The sequence below is a fragment of the Andrena cerasifolii genome, chromosome 3, assembly GCF_050908995.1.
Source record: "Andrena cerasifolii isolate SP2316 chromosome 3, iyAndCera1_principal, whole genome shotgun sequence".
Lineage (NCBI taxonomy): Eukaryota > Metazoa > Arthropoda > Insecta > Hymenoptera > Andrenidae > Andrena > Andrena cerasifolii.
This window is the reverse complement of record NC_135120.1, coordinates 7,000,131-7,016,739: the sequence shown is the minus strand read 5'-3', so window position 1 is coordinate 7,016,739 and position 16,609 is coordinate 7,000,131. Positions and strand designations below refer to the sequence as shown.

Below are 16,609 nucleotides of genomic sequence, written 5' to 3'. Positions count from 1 at the left end.
TAATTCCATCTAATTATTGTATTATGGAACAAATGGTGCTGCGATTCGCGATACTGAAGCATATGAATGACTAGCTTGCCATTAATGTGCCGCCGTAAGAAAAACTCGCGTGTTAAACAAAATACCAAAATGGTATTAAATACCATTTGTAAAAATTAGATATGTTAAAAATTAGTCAACTAGCCCCGGTTTTCCCTACTTATGACAAAGCTACGTAAATATAGGTATCATTGCAAAGGGGTGCATTGTGTTCGGTTCCAACCAAAAGAATCTATACCTATAGTAAATAGTGATAAGTTCTAAGTCCAAACAATAGAATCATAAATCAAATGCACGTAGCCCTGAGCCAAAACATTCAAACTTTTTCATCCCACTTACAATTAGTAATAGCTGGGAAACAGCATAACAATAAAAAGCTAGTTATAAAAATAAAAATTATTTTACTAATACAAATGATTTGATTTAAAATATTATTACACATTTTCGACTTATTCGCTTGATATCATCATCCACAATTTGAATTTAACTATCTTTGTCCCTTTTGTTACTCAGGGGCCGTCTTTAAATTACGTAAGGGTAATTTTGGCGATTTCTTACCCCCTCCCTGCCCCAGTATAAGAATTTGTAATATTTTGTATTTCAACCCCCTCTTCCTTACGTAATATTTTTTACAATGCGTTTTTATTAGTTCTTTAAATTCTTTTAAAGATTTATATAATCCATTTAATTCGGTTTCGGGGGTGCGATGAAACATCGTTTTTTAGGCTGTTCATATTGAAAATTAGGTTAAAAAAATATTACATAAGGTCTTACCTGACACCGCCTGCTCCTTTTGTAATAAAATGTAAGAAATTCGCACCCTCCCTCCCCCCTTTAAAAAGTTTTACGTAATTTAAGGATGATCCTTTATCAATATTAAGGGAGAGTAGGGGATTTGCGAACGCTGGGTAGAACCGAACACCGCGATATTCGCTGGTTTCGCTTGTCCTGTTCTCCCGCGATATTGTTACATGATGTAATTAGCTATGTTTAGTACTAAGGGAACTGTCACGACGGAAGGCTGCGCGCCACTGCGAAGATAAGGGTCGTGAAATGTTTTCGTAGCTTTTCTTATAATTTTATGCTCGAGTATTTTCAGTAGGGATTGCAAACCGGTAAATCAGTAAATCGGTTTGAAGTTTTTTTTAAATCGATTTACCGGTAAATTATGTATTTCTCGATATTTACCGGTAGATCGCGAGAAATTTGGCGAATTACCGGTAAAAATTTTATGTACAGCAATGTAGCGCATAATTCCGTCGATATCTACTACGTTATCAGTGAAAAAAGCTTCAAACCGATTTACCGATTTACCGGTTTGCAATCCATAATTTTCAGTCTACAGTGCATTAAAAGTTAAAAGTGTCCTTAACCCAACAAAGTATAATTTTTTCGTAGTTCGGTTACTTAATAATTCTAAATAAAATCATCCGATAACTTTCTATATATACATGTTCCAGTGGCGGAATTAATAGGGCGGCGATGAGCAGCTGCCACCTGGGCCCCAGTTCAGAAACGTCCCCACGGCCCAATCCTTAAAAAAAATTATTCTTTTATCCAAAGTATATTTTTTTCTGTATTATTACACTGAGCCCGTTTTGAGTAAACTACTGCTTTATTTTCCCGAAAAATGGGCCCCTGCTCAGAAGCCCTCCCTAAGGCCCTTTCTTCAAAAAGGAATTATGATTTTACCCAGCACTATATTTTCTCTATACTTTTCTGTACACTGTAGATTTTAGTAAACTACCTCTTCATTTGCCCGGAAAATGGGCCCCTCAGAACGTTTGCCACTTGGGCCTTTTTTCTTAAATCCGCCACTGACAAGTTCGTATTTGTTTTATTATAAATTTCTTCACTTCTGCCCATTTGGGATAATTGCGAACAGCGTGTTTGCAGCTATTACGGACGGTGGCATCTACCCTTTTTTCTTAACATTTCGAAATTTTTTATGCGTCCAGTACCCCGGAATTATATTAGAAAGAATATACTTACATATTCGTTGAAAGATCTTGAGATACCCGTGAAAGAGATTAAAGATAAAAAAAATTCAATCCGTCAGGTAGCAAATAAATATTCGATCCCTCGAGCAACCAAAATTCGATGAAACAAGAAGAAAGACTGTGTCAGACCCAGAACGTGGAAGAACACCAGTGTTTTCGACAACCAAGAGATCTTTAAGCAACCGTTCGCATTTACCCCGCCAGCTGCGGATAATTGCGGACAGAAAGAGTTTTGTTTTTCTTTAAAAAAATGATTTGTTTATTAAAGTATCTATAATTCTGTGTGTTGCCTTTGTAGATAATGAGCCAAAGTTCATTTATCCATAAAGTAAATCTGATTAGAATCAATACTTTTGTTTCAATTGAACTTTTCCCTTAAGTGTTCGTAATTCCCCTACACTCCCCTACTGACTAGAAGATATTTTTCAATTTAGTCCCTGTCTTTATAATCAACTAGATGAAATGAAACAAGTATCTCTAAACAGTATTGGGCATACAAAAAACTAACTCAATAATATCCAGAAGAAAAGTAATTTTTGATTAAGTGACAAACGATCTACATAAAGCATTCGCTGAACATCAAAAACCATGCGCAACCTCGAAGAAGGAGGTTCACTGTGTCACACATGTAATTCCGAGCGAGTTTCATTGAGCAGAAAATTCGCCTCAACCTCGCGGGGAATTGAAAAGTTATTTGTATAGAAAAGAAGGAAAAAGGGGTCGGGGGAAAACTGGTGGGAGTCTTGAGAGAGTGCAATCGCAAACAGGTCAGGTAGCTTTTAATAATTTCGATAAAATCCAGGCGTAAATATGACCACCTCGCTACGTAAGAATCTTCCAAAGGAACCATCTCGGTTGTATCGGAAGCAACGTGAGAGAATGAATCGAGAGATCGAAAGCTACGTTGGCAACAAACAAAAGCGACGGTGGTGCAGGCCAGCCTGGGAAATAGAGTAGGCAACGACGGTGCACAACGTGTTCGATCAAGCAGCTGTTTTCATCGTGACCTAAAAGGACAGGCCGACATTAAAATGCCGCTTTATTTCGGTTTAAAAATGATCCAGCCGCAATTTTCCTGTTTCGTCTGCCGAAATTTCACTCGTCCCAATTTCCCAGCCGTCGAGCGTGTGTACCCTGGCACGTGTACACATCATACTCGTGCTGTGAAACATAAACAAAACGTCACCGAACGTATTGCCGAAAAAAAAAAAATGAGGCGAAAGGGCTGCTGTTTTTACGGCCGAACGAGGATCCCACTGGCGTTCCGGTGTGAAGAGCGCGAATCTCGCAATGTTGCCCCTTGCTCGAGAGCTCATTAAGCCAATAATTGATGTGTGAAACGCTTGGATAAGAAACGAAAGTGTTTGTTTACTCCTGCTCCTTCAGGAAAGGAGGAAACGGGTGGCGAAGAAGCAATACGTTCCGCACCGTGTGTCGCAATTTTTCATGAATTTCACGGGGCCGTAAATCCCACTACAGGTGTCTGCGACGACATAGAAAAGAATGTCTCGCAATAACTTCATATCACAAGACTGATTTAAAAGAAACAACTTGATATATTTGAAGATACAACAAGCCAAGGATGCGGGGGAAAACAAGGAATGCCACGGAGAGCTTCATTGAGGAAATCAAGTTTTAACACTTTGGAGTCTTTAGACCTTGAGCAAAGAAACAAGGCTCGATGAACTTAACTGTATTGTGCATGACATGAAGAATTTATACTGTAATTAGGCATCAGAAAAGTATTGGAAATTGGATATTAAAGAAATCAGCCTTCTAGATTTATATTTTAATTTTATTTTTAGCAGCTAGGAAAGAAAGTTTTTCAAAGACAGTATACCGAACAGAAGTGAGCTCTTCTCTAACAACGATTTGTTTTATCACCGTTGCCAGATATTGAAACAAAAAGACGCTCTACACCCGTATCATTATCTTTTACTATATTCAGGTTTCCCTGAATATTCAATCATTTTTGCCTTTTAATAATTATAGTAATCCAACAAAAAGAACTGAGGAAAAAGATAATTGTTTTACATTGTTTTAATATGTTTCAAATGCAATACTACAGAATACTGTGACAAAATTAATGTCCACGACTATTATCAAAACAAGGATGTGTACACAGTGACGTACGAGGTAGTGATGGGATCCGAACAGGGTTACCAGGCGTACTGAATAAATGGCGGTGTGCTGACCTATATGACGTCATACGTATCTTCTCTTTGGCCGTACGGTGTAGGAGAGGGGGACACTTATATTTGGTTGGTGACGCCGTGACGTCATACCAACGCTAAGCCAATCCAAGCCAAGTGACGTCATATATGGGACATCCCACGCGAAATCGGACACTTTTTGGAGTAACATTTCGGATGCGGCTGAAATTTGAATATGTTGTAGTCTTTAGGGATATATAAACATATCTCGAAGGAGTTTTGACAATTTTGAAAAATGTCGATTTTACAGCTGTTTGAAGGTAAGTGATAACTTTTTTTTTCAATAAATTATAACTATGGAAGTAGTAAACGGATGGAGATCAGGTTTACGGCGATTTGTAGAAAAGACATTGAAGTTTTAAGCAAAAATTATTTCAGTTTCAGAAACAATTTTTTTTAACCATTTTTGTGCAATTATTTTAAAGAAATGCAGTTTTTTAACAACGGGCGCGATTTTAAAAATCTGAAAAAAAAACAGAATATAGTTCTTTCCTTTCCCTTCATGGTCTAATTGTCAAAAATATGGGTATTTTAAAATTGGCCTTGTAAAAATTGTCGAAAGTTGGCCAAGCGACTATACCTGATATTCTTATACAGGATTCTCGAAATTGGTAAATATTTGAAAAAAACTGAAGGAGGAAAACTCTTACTGTTTTTTATATCCAACATAATACGGTATCTCAGTTTTTGGTGTTCGCAATATTTTCCTTGAAACGAGGGTGACTTTTAGTTTTTTAAATGGAATGCTATATATTTGATTACCCAATATGAAAGCGACTGCCAAGACAAATTCAACCATATGGTGCACTATGACCTTCAAGGCCACACAAGGTTAGGAATGAAAGAAAGAAACCCTATCTACTAGATAGATAGTTCAATATATTTACTACATTCCTAACCTTGTGTGGCCTTCAAGGTAATGGTATACCATATCGTTGAATTTGTCTTGACAGTCGCTTTCATATTTTGTAATCAAATATATAGCATTCCATTTAAAAAACTAAAAGTCACCCTCGTTTCAAGGAATATATTGCGAACACCAAAAATTGAGATACCGTATTATGTTGGACATGAAAAACAGTAAAAGTTTTCCTCCTTCAGTTTTTTTCAAATACTTACCATTTTCGAGAATCCTGTATAAGAATATCAGGTATAGCCGCTTGGCCGCTGCGAGTACCGTGGTGCTTGGCGACGCAGCGTCAGCTATTGACAATTTTTACAAGGCCAAGTTTAAAATGCCCATATTTTTGACAATTAGACCATGAAGGGGAAGGATAGAACTATATTCCGTTTTTTCAGATTTTTAAAATCGCGGCCGTTGTTAAAAAACTGCATTCCTTTAAAATAATTGCACAAAAATTGTTAAAAAAATTTGTTTCTGAAACTGAAATAATTTTTTCTTAAAACTTCAATGTCTTTTCTACAAATCGCCGTAAACCTCATCTCCATCCGTTTACTACTTCCATAGTTATAATTTATTGAAAAAAAGTTATCACTTACCTTCAAACAGCTGTAAAATCGACATTTTTCAAAATTGTCAAAAATCCTTCGAGATATGTTTATATTTCCCTAAAGACTACACCATATTTAAATTTCAGCCACATCCGAAATGTTACTCCAAAAAGTGTCCGATTTCGCGTGGTGAGATGAGGAGGAAGGTGTCGAATATTCCTCATTGGCCGAATTTTTTCAGAATTTCTCTCTTAGCTCCTATCGGTCACTCAGGCCGTAGAGTCATAAATCGCCTGGATGCGTAAGTTGTAAACCATAAAAAAACGGTTTTACTACTTATTATGTCTTTCTATTTTTGATGTATGCACATATCTTTATGTCAATTGCTGTTACATTTTTGTGTATGTGTTATATCTGGCTTTAATAACAGATTTTATATATTTTTAGTCAATTATGGAACTGAATAGCAAATTTAAATTTTATTTACAAAGATTTCATTCGCGTCCAGTATTATTATGCAAACATGAAAAATAAATGAGATTGGATGTTATTATTTATGAAAATGTGAGGAAATTTTTAATATTTCAGCAAACCATGAATGTGAAGAATCAATTGAAATATTATCGATTAAATAAACCTGGAAAAAGTTGTTGAAAGTACTTTAATATTTCTAATATTCGTTAGTAGACTTAACAATATCGTGTTATCAGTCTGCAAAGCAACCTATGAAAACAAATTTTACTTGAATATCACTCCGTGCGACAAATGGGCTATAAGGATCCTGATTTCGTATTTTCAAAATTTTCAATTAAGTTCCTCTATGAACGAAGGAACGGAGAAATGAACAATTAGAGGAGGAATACTAAGGAAGAGAGGGTTGCTCAACGGCCAATTCGAATTGGGTTAATTGTCTGACAAGATGTTCGAATCAAATGGGGCTCCAACGATCTGTATTACGAAGATCGTCCTTTCTTAGAGCGTTCTAGGGTTGCATTCACGATTTCTCGTTGAAGGAATAATGGCGAATATATTTTGAGTTGCATTTCGATCAGAAAACCGTGCATGCTAAAATGTATAATTTAAACTTGCTTAACCCGGGAGTAGGCGCATGTCGGTCTTTTCGACCGACGATTTCATATGTTTTGAAACATGATCCATAGCGTTCGACTGTTTTTTCCGTGGAGCTATTCCTCTTTGAAGGAGTTCTTCACTTATTTATGTTAAGGAGCGACACTTAGTGCACTCGTGTAGGTTTTAAATCATACATTTTTACGCGTCGGTCTTTTCGACCATAGCGCGCCTGCTAACGTTAGTCTCATTTCGTCTGTCGCGTACGACGCGTACTGTGTGGCAATCATGGCTAATACTAATTTCCGAATTTTCTTATTGATTGAAAACATTGAAGACGAGATCAGTGATTCCGCAGAAGATTCCGATTATGTTATACAATCCGATCACGATACAGATTCGGAAATTGATTCTGCGGATATACAGGGTGTCCCACTAAGGAGTGGACAGCGCGATATCTCTTAAAATATTGTCGATAAAAATATAAAAAAAATAGGGAATTGCATGGTTCGAGGGGGGCCATTTATTAGCGCGAACGAATTTTGTTTTCGATTATTATTTTAAAAGATACGATGGTCAAGTTCGGTTTTTCAAATGGAACTATTTTTTTTGAAGACCTGAGTTGATAGTGCGTTCCAAGACAAATTCAATAAGCTTTAATGTATACACTTTATTTCCACTGGTTTTTAAGATATTGCGCTTGCAAATTTACTGATTTTCACTGCAAGAAACCCCTCTGGAATGGCAAAAACCGGGGTCGGTCTTACTGGCGCCACGGGTGGCACTGCCTGTTGAAATGGATACTTACCTGCCAAAGGTCTACGCCAGAAATGGCAGGCCCAAAGGCTGGACAATTCTTTTCCGTCAGAAATGCTACTTAGGTAGGTATCGTTACTTTTATTTCGCACTTGCTTCTACGCTCGGATGGCCGGTTCTTTTGGGAGGGATGCAAGTTGGATTGGTTAGGTTAGGAGGAGTGAAAGTTGCTAGACTAAATTTCAACCATAGGGAGCAGATTGTATCAGAACCAATCGGATTTGCATCCCTCACAAAAGAACCGGCCATCCGAGCGTAGAAGCAAGTGCGAAATAAAAGTAACGATATCTACCTAAGTAGCATTTCTGACGGAAAAGAATTGTCCAGCCTTTGGGCCTGCCATTTCTGGCGTAGACCTTTGGCAGGTAAGTATCCATTTCAACAGGCAGTGCCACCCGTGGCGCCGGTAAGACCGCCCCCGGTTTTTGCCATTCCAGAGGGGTTTCTTGCAGTGAAAATCAGTAAATTTGCAAGCGCAATATCTTAAAAACCAGTGGAAATAAAGTGTATACATTAAAGCTTATTGAATTTGTCTTGGAACGCACTATCAACTCAGGTCTTCAAAAAAAATAGTTCCATTTGAAAAACCGAACTTGACCATCGTATCTTTTAAAATAATAATCGGAAACAAAATTCGTTCGCGCTAATAAATGGGCCCCCTCGAACCATGCAATTCCCTATTTTTTTATATTTTTATCGACAATACTTTAAGAGATATCGCGCTGTCCACTCCTTAGTGGGACACCCTGTAGAGATATCAGATGTAGAGGAGGCGTGTACTTTGAGCGAAGGAAACGTAAGTATTCATTCTTTATTCTCAAGATGCAGTTTCTAATCCGAGGAAAATATAAATATTTAATACGTTTATGAAACCATAAATTTATAAGTATATTTTTTGAAAAACAAATATAAATATAAAATATATTAGATAATTGCTATTATTGAAAATTAAAAATCAAGTGATAAATTCAAACTGATAAATAGACAATGCAATTTTACATTTTGCATTCGCACAAATTTTTATATAACATTTATTTTTAAAATCAATTACAATGCATCATTTTTAGAAATATAAATTTTCCAGAACTCATATTATAATACGATTAATCATTTTATCATAAAAAATGAAGATTATTTACGTATAACGATTCTGAAGTAAGTAAAATACAATGTTATGCATTATTTATATTATTTTAGTCCTTTTATTAAGTTATTTCTGATTACATTACCATCGGTCGAAATGACCGACGTGCGCCTACTAACGTAAATTATTTGGCGCGCCCACTCTCGGGTTAAATAAAATTATATCCAATATGCCCAAAGGATTGCAGGAAGTAATAAGACAAAAGGGTCAACCTGCGAAATATTAATACTGTTAAAAAAATATGTATATTTTATATAAAATTTAGGTAAGTTATTCACTGTCCGAATATTTTTGCGATATTAAATTTCGGCATTATCTACTTTATCACTTATTTTGCAAAAAACCATGTGCATTAAATAAATAAAATTTATGCTTTTACTTACTACAATAAGTGTTTTAATATATTAAAAAAAAAAAATCAATTCAATAACATTATTATAAACAGATGTGCAATAATCTCTCGCACACCATGGTGTCCAAATATTAATGCGAGTCACTGTACTCACTGCCACGCCTATACCGGCTTCCGTTAATGTCATTTTTTAGAACGATGCGCCATTATCGTGGTATTTACACGCAGGTGGCGAAAAATTTCTCCATACAGGGGTACAGCGCCGCGGTCAACCCTGTCGTGGCTAAACTTTTTTAAATTCAGACGGGTACGAGACCAGTCGACATTGTTTTCAAACCTCATTACAGTGATCTGGGGTGCGAGTGGTAAACCGATCATAAAAGCGGAGCGCGCGGCTCGCTTACTGGGCCGGAAAATTCCGTACAGCTCTTTGCGACGTTAATTTGAAAGAGACCAACCTAAAATTCTCGAAGCTCGGGCATCACTGCTGTCCAGCGGTCGCTGGCAGCTCTCCGAACGCCGCACAGTGGGGCTGGAGAGGAAAAAAGTCTTAAAATGAAAGTTGTATTTTTATGTATCCATCACTGTATCCTGAAAGCCAATAGACCAACGTATCTAACGTATATGACAGATATGTCATATTCATGTTAATTGCAAAGAAAAATTGATCTGAAGTTAGCCTTTCGTAATCTAACGGGACACGTGTCAATATTCGTACGAGATTGTCGAATTTTTTCTGAATTCCTCTAGATATTTTTATTTTTTTACCGCATGTATTTCGAATGCGTATAGTCTCAGCTTATTTGTGACATAAATATTTTTCGAAAATTCTTCACTGTAATCCCACTATACGGCTTCAAATGAAGCCACCCAGTATTTCAAGTTTTCATTAACTCTTTTAGGTTTATAAACAAAGCCCCGCCTTCCTCCGGGCTCTGGATAGTACTAATTGAAAGCAGATACCATCTACTAACAGCCATAAAAAAATTGGCTGCAACTATTTGCAACTTTGGTTATTATTAAAACATAATCACCCGAGTGCGCTGTGCACTCTTCGTTTCTTCGGTTTATTACTATTTAATTTGTTAAAGATGCTTCAATTTTATTTATGTTGCTGTCCATATAACCGTTGGCTATTAACAAATAATATAAAAAAGAAGTACTCAAAAATATTGAGAAACACCGAAGTTATGACATTTTTTCCGCGAATCCTATGTTACGTGCCCCACTGTGCGCCGGGCCGATACATGGTTGCAGTGGAATGCGTCCGCGAGGCGCTGTTGCCGGTTTACCTGTTCGCGCGAGCGCGGGTTGCAAGATAAAATGATGACCCTGTATATCTCGGGAACTAAGGCCGAGCGGCGGTAACATGTATAGGAAAAGTTATTCAGAATCATGCCCCCAACAACAGGTCCAAATTTCATCACAATCGGTGAAGAATCGCTAAAGTGCATAATTACCCATTTTTCAGTTAAAATTCATGAACATGGGTGCAGGGCTGGCGCGAGGCAGGTTCATTATGTTCCTCGGAACTCGGCCCTGCGCTTTAAAAGGCCCCGCGGTCCATTGTAAATTTTGCGGAGCTCTATGCATAGATATTTATTATTATAAAATTTAGAAATACCGTATAAATGCATTTTTTGGCCCTACACAATTTTGGAAATTGGCCCCGCAAAGCTTCACGCTGCCCCTGCATGAGGGACTTAGGTGCTTGAGGATTATTTACAAATGCAGGACAGTATGGAAATGTTAACAGCAGAAGGAGTTATTTTCCTCTTCTTTGTTAGCGCAGTTTCGAGCGTTCGGTAAGGTGTGTTCTGAACCTCACTTACAGTAAGGATGCGTAGGAAGTGATTAAATTGGCGAGGGCCAGTAGGACTCGTTGCTTCATGATGTCCTGGGAGTGATCCTCCCATAAAACCCGATCTGTTTCGTTCATCAATTCGCTTCAAACGCCAAGCGTTTCGACACTTTCTGCTTCTGAAACAGAAACGAAAACGAACCACCTTTATGCTTACAGTATTTTATAAGAACAGAGAACGTTGTTAGAGGATCTCACAAATCTCGGTGAGATTTAATTTTCTGAAATATAACGGGTTGCTCTGCTTGGGTGAGTAACGAAATTGGGAGAGATCTTAGATTTAATAATCAAAGACAAATGTTTTGCAAACAAAAAGATTATTAAAATAAAAAATCGAGTAAAAGATACTTTACTCTCATTTATTATTGAAAAGTTATTGAGTTATATTGTTGAGTTATTTTAATTCGACGAGTAAGGAATACGAATCTTGAATTCTAATTTTATTTTTATTATTCGATATTTTTTGTTAGATTAAAATCTCTGTCAATTTTATCTGGTTGTGAAATGGATAGAAAGAGAAGATAAAGTTATGCCATTCGATATTTCTCTGCACTATTTTAGTTTCTATTTTCCAACAAATAGAATGTACGACTCCCAAGTGCGTAAGCCACCCTTTTTTAAAGCTGGCTTAATAACAGCTGATGGCTGTATATATTTCGCCCTTCACCTCGCAATGTATCTTATTTTATCATACTTGATACTATCTGTCTGTTTTCAACATGTTTAGAGTACTATCGTGTGCACTAAAGCGTTAGAAGTACATTTCTATTCCCACTACTTCTTCTGTAGTCGTCGCGGCGAGTGTGAGAGACTGAGACTAAGCGAGAGGGTATGCGACAGCGACAAGCCATAATTTTCGGGCGAGGTAGTGGTGGCATCATCTTACTATAAGGAGACGGCAAAGAACAAAGGCGAGCCGAATTCGGCCTGTCCCCCGAGCGTGGGACTTATAACGAGACAAAACTGCACGTCGTACACTGCGTTTCAAGCGATTGAATATTGCAGAAAAAGTAATTCTTAACAGATATAGATACTTCGAAGGAATTTTGGGTTCCACTTTGGTTTATTAAATTAAAAAAGATTTTAATTTTTTTTAATAATACGTATTATTATTAAAAAGAAATGAAAATCTTTTTAATTTAATAAACCCAAGTGGAACCAAAAATTCCAAGATACAATCGAACTTGCATCCCTCCCAAAAGAACCGGCCATCCGAGCGTAGAAGCAAGTGCGAAATAAAAGACTATTGAAGTTGAAAATTGAGTCTGAATGAGGAAATTGAGTAAATGTTATGACGTTTTGAAGCATTAACATTAGTATAGTGCCTATCCGAGATATAGTGACTTAGGTGTGAAGTCCCTCAGTGGGGTTTTACCCGACATCCTGCTGGGTACTGGCCGCTAAACGTGCCCCCCTACCTACTACCTCCTGCAGGACTGTATTTAGAAAAGACCAGGACAAAACCGGGGGCCCTAACAGAAAATAAAACAGAAATTGAAGATACGGTTTATCGTTATTAAAAAACATCAATTAAGTTTTGATTAATTATTAGACTAATTCATAAATTCTCCACTACTGTTCTAATGCAGTACATATACCTTACTAAAATGTATTTGTATTTAATATGAGACAATTTTTAATAGCCAGTAGCAAAGCTTAATTGATGTGTTTTAATAGTGATAAACCGTATCTTCAATTTCTGTTTTATTTTCTGTTAGGGCCCCAGTTTTGTCAGGTCTTCTTTAAATACAGTCCCGCAAGAGGTTGTAGGGGAGCACGTTTAGCAGCCAGTACCCAGCAGTGTGTTGGGGTAGGACCCCGCTGACAAGGAACACTATTCAATTGATGAGGGAATCACGCAGATTTCTATATATAGATCGCAAGTATATGTCACAAAGGTCACAAAAATGTAAATTAAAGATGCTCCAAACAGCTGGTCTGACCTTGAAAAATCAACAAAGATGGAACAGGGGAAAAAAGAAAAATGAGGGAAAGAGAATGACAAATCTGTCTGTTCAAATTTAAATATCTGTATTATATGGAAATAAATTATAGTAAATCAATGATAATAGATTAATGATAGATAAAATTAGAAAAAATTAATGATAATAAATGATAATACTAATGATGTCAGTGACATGTTTAGACTGTCTCGTTGATCAAGGTATGAAAGAAACAGTGTTCGCTCGTTGCAGTCACTGTGAAATTTATTATTGCTTCAATCACTTTTTTAAACCTTCTTGTCGACAAGATTATCATAAATGTAATGATTAATACTACCCACTGTTGTGATTTCATTAGTATTATCATTTATTATCATTATTTTTTTCTAATTACTATCCATCATTAATCTATTATCATTCATTTACTATAATGTATTCTCATATAATAGAGCTAATTAAATTTGAACACACGTATTTGTCATTCTCTTTCCCTCATTTTTCTTCTTTCCCCGGTTCCAACTTCGCGAATTTTTCAAGGTCAGACCAGCTTTTGGGAGCATCTTTAGTTAACATTTTTGTCACCTTTGTCACATATACTTTCGATCTATATAAAAAATCTGCGCCATTCCATCATCAATTGAATAGTGTTCCTTGTGAGGAACTTCGCACCTAAGTCACTATATCTCGGATAGGCACTATACGTGTAAAATCAGTGAAAATTAAAATCGTTATAACTCAGCAACCGTTTAGTGAATTCGTTTAAAATTTTTGGAGCACATAAGGAAGATTGTAAAGAGCAATCTCGCAAATTTTCATCAACTTGGTACCACTTTGAAGACAGGTCCGATACATCCTTAAACGGTCCCTAATCTATCTCTTACAATTGAACATATCCAAAATACCCGTCGTGTGATACACAAGTGTTTCGCCTGTGAAGGCTCTTACAATTTCCAACAATTTCCAATCAGACTCGATTGCAAGCTGTCGCGTCGTTATATCGAATTGAAACGCGAAGTGCGCACAGCGCGGCGAGAGTAGAAAATAGTTTCTGATTCGAGTGCGTAATTCCATTTTCTCAATTGCGCTACACCCCGTTCTATCATATCTAATTCTTTCGCGTCAAGCATTTATTATGCTATCCTTCTCCCCAGAGGCACTTCCATCGCCAGCATATATCATTCGTCGAATCGTTAACGAACTTTCGCTCCGAATTTTCCCCCGTTTCTTTTTCACCCTCGACCGCGAGCATCATTTGCCGCGCAATTAAACCGGAATAATTTCGCGCTGCATTTTCGCTCGTCAATGCGAATCGCCATCGACGACGCGAGCAACGAAGTTTTATCGTTGACGGTTGTATACCGAACGGCATCGAACTGCGCGAACGCTCTAAATGCATCGAGTGCCGGAAAATTCGCGGTGCAGTGGCGGATGAGAGTTGAAAAACAGGGTCGGAAGTGTGGCGTAACACTAGCACGCCCAAACCACCGTTTCAGGGATGACGATTTTAAAGATCATGGATTACGTGCAATAAATTTAAAACGGTGCGCCAGTTTTTTTTTTATAATATTAGATTCCTTTTCTGGAACTGTTTGTTGATTTAAGGAATTTATAATTATATATTGTTGAGGTGTGTAAACATTTCCTTTTATAGGATTACAATTAGGTATTAACATGCTTTGTACTTTTCGAAGTAAACATTTTTTTTTGTATATTGTGAATAAGAAAGGGGTTTCTCATTAAATAAATAAATTACATTAATTCAGGGATCCGAACCGCCGCGTAACCGTAACCCTTACCCGATTAACCAAGGAAGGTTTCTGTAACCCATACTAACTGCTAGGTTCTTAAATTCTAGGAAGAACCGAAGTAACCGGATTAACCCGCTAGGAGCGGGTTACTAGTAAAATAAGACAGTCTAGTCTAGACTAGACAGTCATTTACGGCAAGTCAGTGATATGTGAATCTACAGGCAATACATATTCAGATCAAATGGATACACAATGTTTAAAATATACGAGTATATAATCCATGCAAGATTGATTAATTTTAGAGCGTTGTTAGAAATGGAATTTATACTTTATTTCTTAAACTTCAAGAATTACTCAACACCAATATCTTTTAGCATCAATATCTTCTACAGCCGTGTACGCGTTTCGCCTTATAGCTTCCCTTTTCTAGCATTCGAATATTTTCGACACCTAAACCTTAGACAATAGGCAAAGGTCCCTTCATCTGGTCGGCAGTCGGTCTCGTCCGTGCGGCAGGTACTACCGAAGCACCGAACAACCGGGTCCTAAATCCGCACAGTCTAGACCAGGCCTTCCCAAGTAGGGGAAATGCACTCCTAAAACAGATGTTTCGGTTCTCCCTCCACCGGTGCGCCTTCAGCTAAGGTGGGACGACTCCTACAACCCTCTCTCCGAGGAGACAGTAACGTCGCTGGGAAGCATGTTGGGCGCTTTAGAGCGAAAGTACCAAATGTGTTAAATTTTTATAGGAAATTTCATAATGACTTAAAAATAGTTAAACTAGTTTGAATTTTAATTTTTAAAATTAAACTAGTTTGAATTTTAATTTTTAAAATTAAACTAGTTTAAATTTTAATTTTTAAAATTAAACTAGTTTAAATTTTAATTTTTCCTACTATTTTTGAGTCATTATGAAATTTCCTATAAAAATTTGACACATTTGGTACTTTCGCCCTAAAGCGCCCAACATGCTTCCCAGCGACGTTACTGTCTCCTCGGAGAGAGGGTTGTAGGAGTCGTCCCACCTTAGCTGAAGGCGCACCGGTGGAGGGAGAACCGAAACATCTGTTTTAGGAGTGCATTTCCCCTACTTGGGAAGGCCTGGTCTAGACGGTGTGAGATTTTGGACAAAAGTCGCTAGACAGTGCAAATCTTAGCCGATCTCAATAATTTTTTTTTTAAAATACTCGTAAAGGATTCATCAATAACGGAGCACTGCAATAAAATCCATATCTGTTGGTCTGATTTATAGAAAACACTATTTAGCATAACATAACATAAAAACAAATTATACAGATTAAAGATGTTAAAAATTATTTTTTTACAAATTTAATATTAGCTGTAAAATTTACTTTACATTTACAAAATTTGTGTTTTAAATAAATTGCACAGCTGATTTGAATATTATATTTTTAAATTACATTTCAATTTTATTAGTTTTGATTTTATTTTTAATATATAAATTTAAAAATAACTTTATAATAATTGTAATTCGGTCTAATTAGAATCGAATATTTTATGGTAACTAATTTTATAATGTAATTTATAAATATAAGATTTAAATCAGCTATACAGTTTATTTAGAACATAATTTTTGTAAATTTAAAGTAAACTTTTATTTTATAGTTAATATTAAATTTACAAAAAATTAATTTTTAATACCTTTAATCTGCAAAATTTATTTATTTATGCTTTTATGTTATGTTATGCTAAATAGTATATTCTATACATTAGCCCAACAGATACTGGTTTTATTGCTGTGATCCGTTATTGCTAAATCCTTTACGAGTATTTTAAAAAAAAATTATTGAAATTGGTCAAGATTTGCGCTGTTAATTAGTTGCTTATTTTAATAACTTATTTTACTCATTTTAATATAAAATGTCCAGTCACTGGTACGTGTTCATTTACTGGTACATCCACCCTACTTTAATGCATATAAAGTATGGCTGTAGTGCCTAAGAGTGACTATC

The 16,609-nt window shown here is 36.4% G+C and overlaps 1 protein-coding gene and 1 long non-coding RNA gene across 2 annotated transcripts in view; one reads left to right on the top strand and one right to left on the bottom strand.

The window, feature by feature from the left end:
- Nucleotides 1-16,609, top strand: part of LOC143367127 (uncharacterized) — a 277,661-nt gene that overhangs the window by 22,205 nt on the left and 238,847 nt on the right. The gene's annotated exons all lie outside the window — the stretch shown is intronic.
- Grd (GABA-gated ion channel) overlaps nucleotides 1-16,609 on the bottom strand; it is a 167,781-nt gene that overhangs the window by 86,027 nt on the left and 65,145 nt on the right. The window contains exon 2 of the mRNA XM_076808592.1: nucleotides 10,917-11,064. Coding sequence (XP_076664707.1) covers nucleotides 10,917-11,023 — 107 coding nt within the window. The 5' untranslated portion in view covers nucleotides 11,024-11,064. The remainder of the gene's footprint in view (nucleotides 1-10,916; nucleotides 11,065-16,609) is intronic.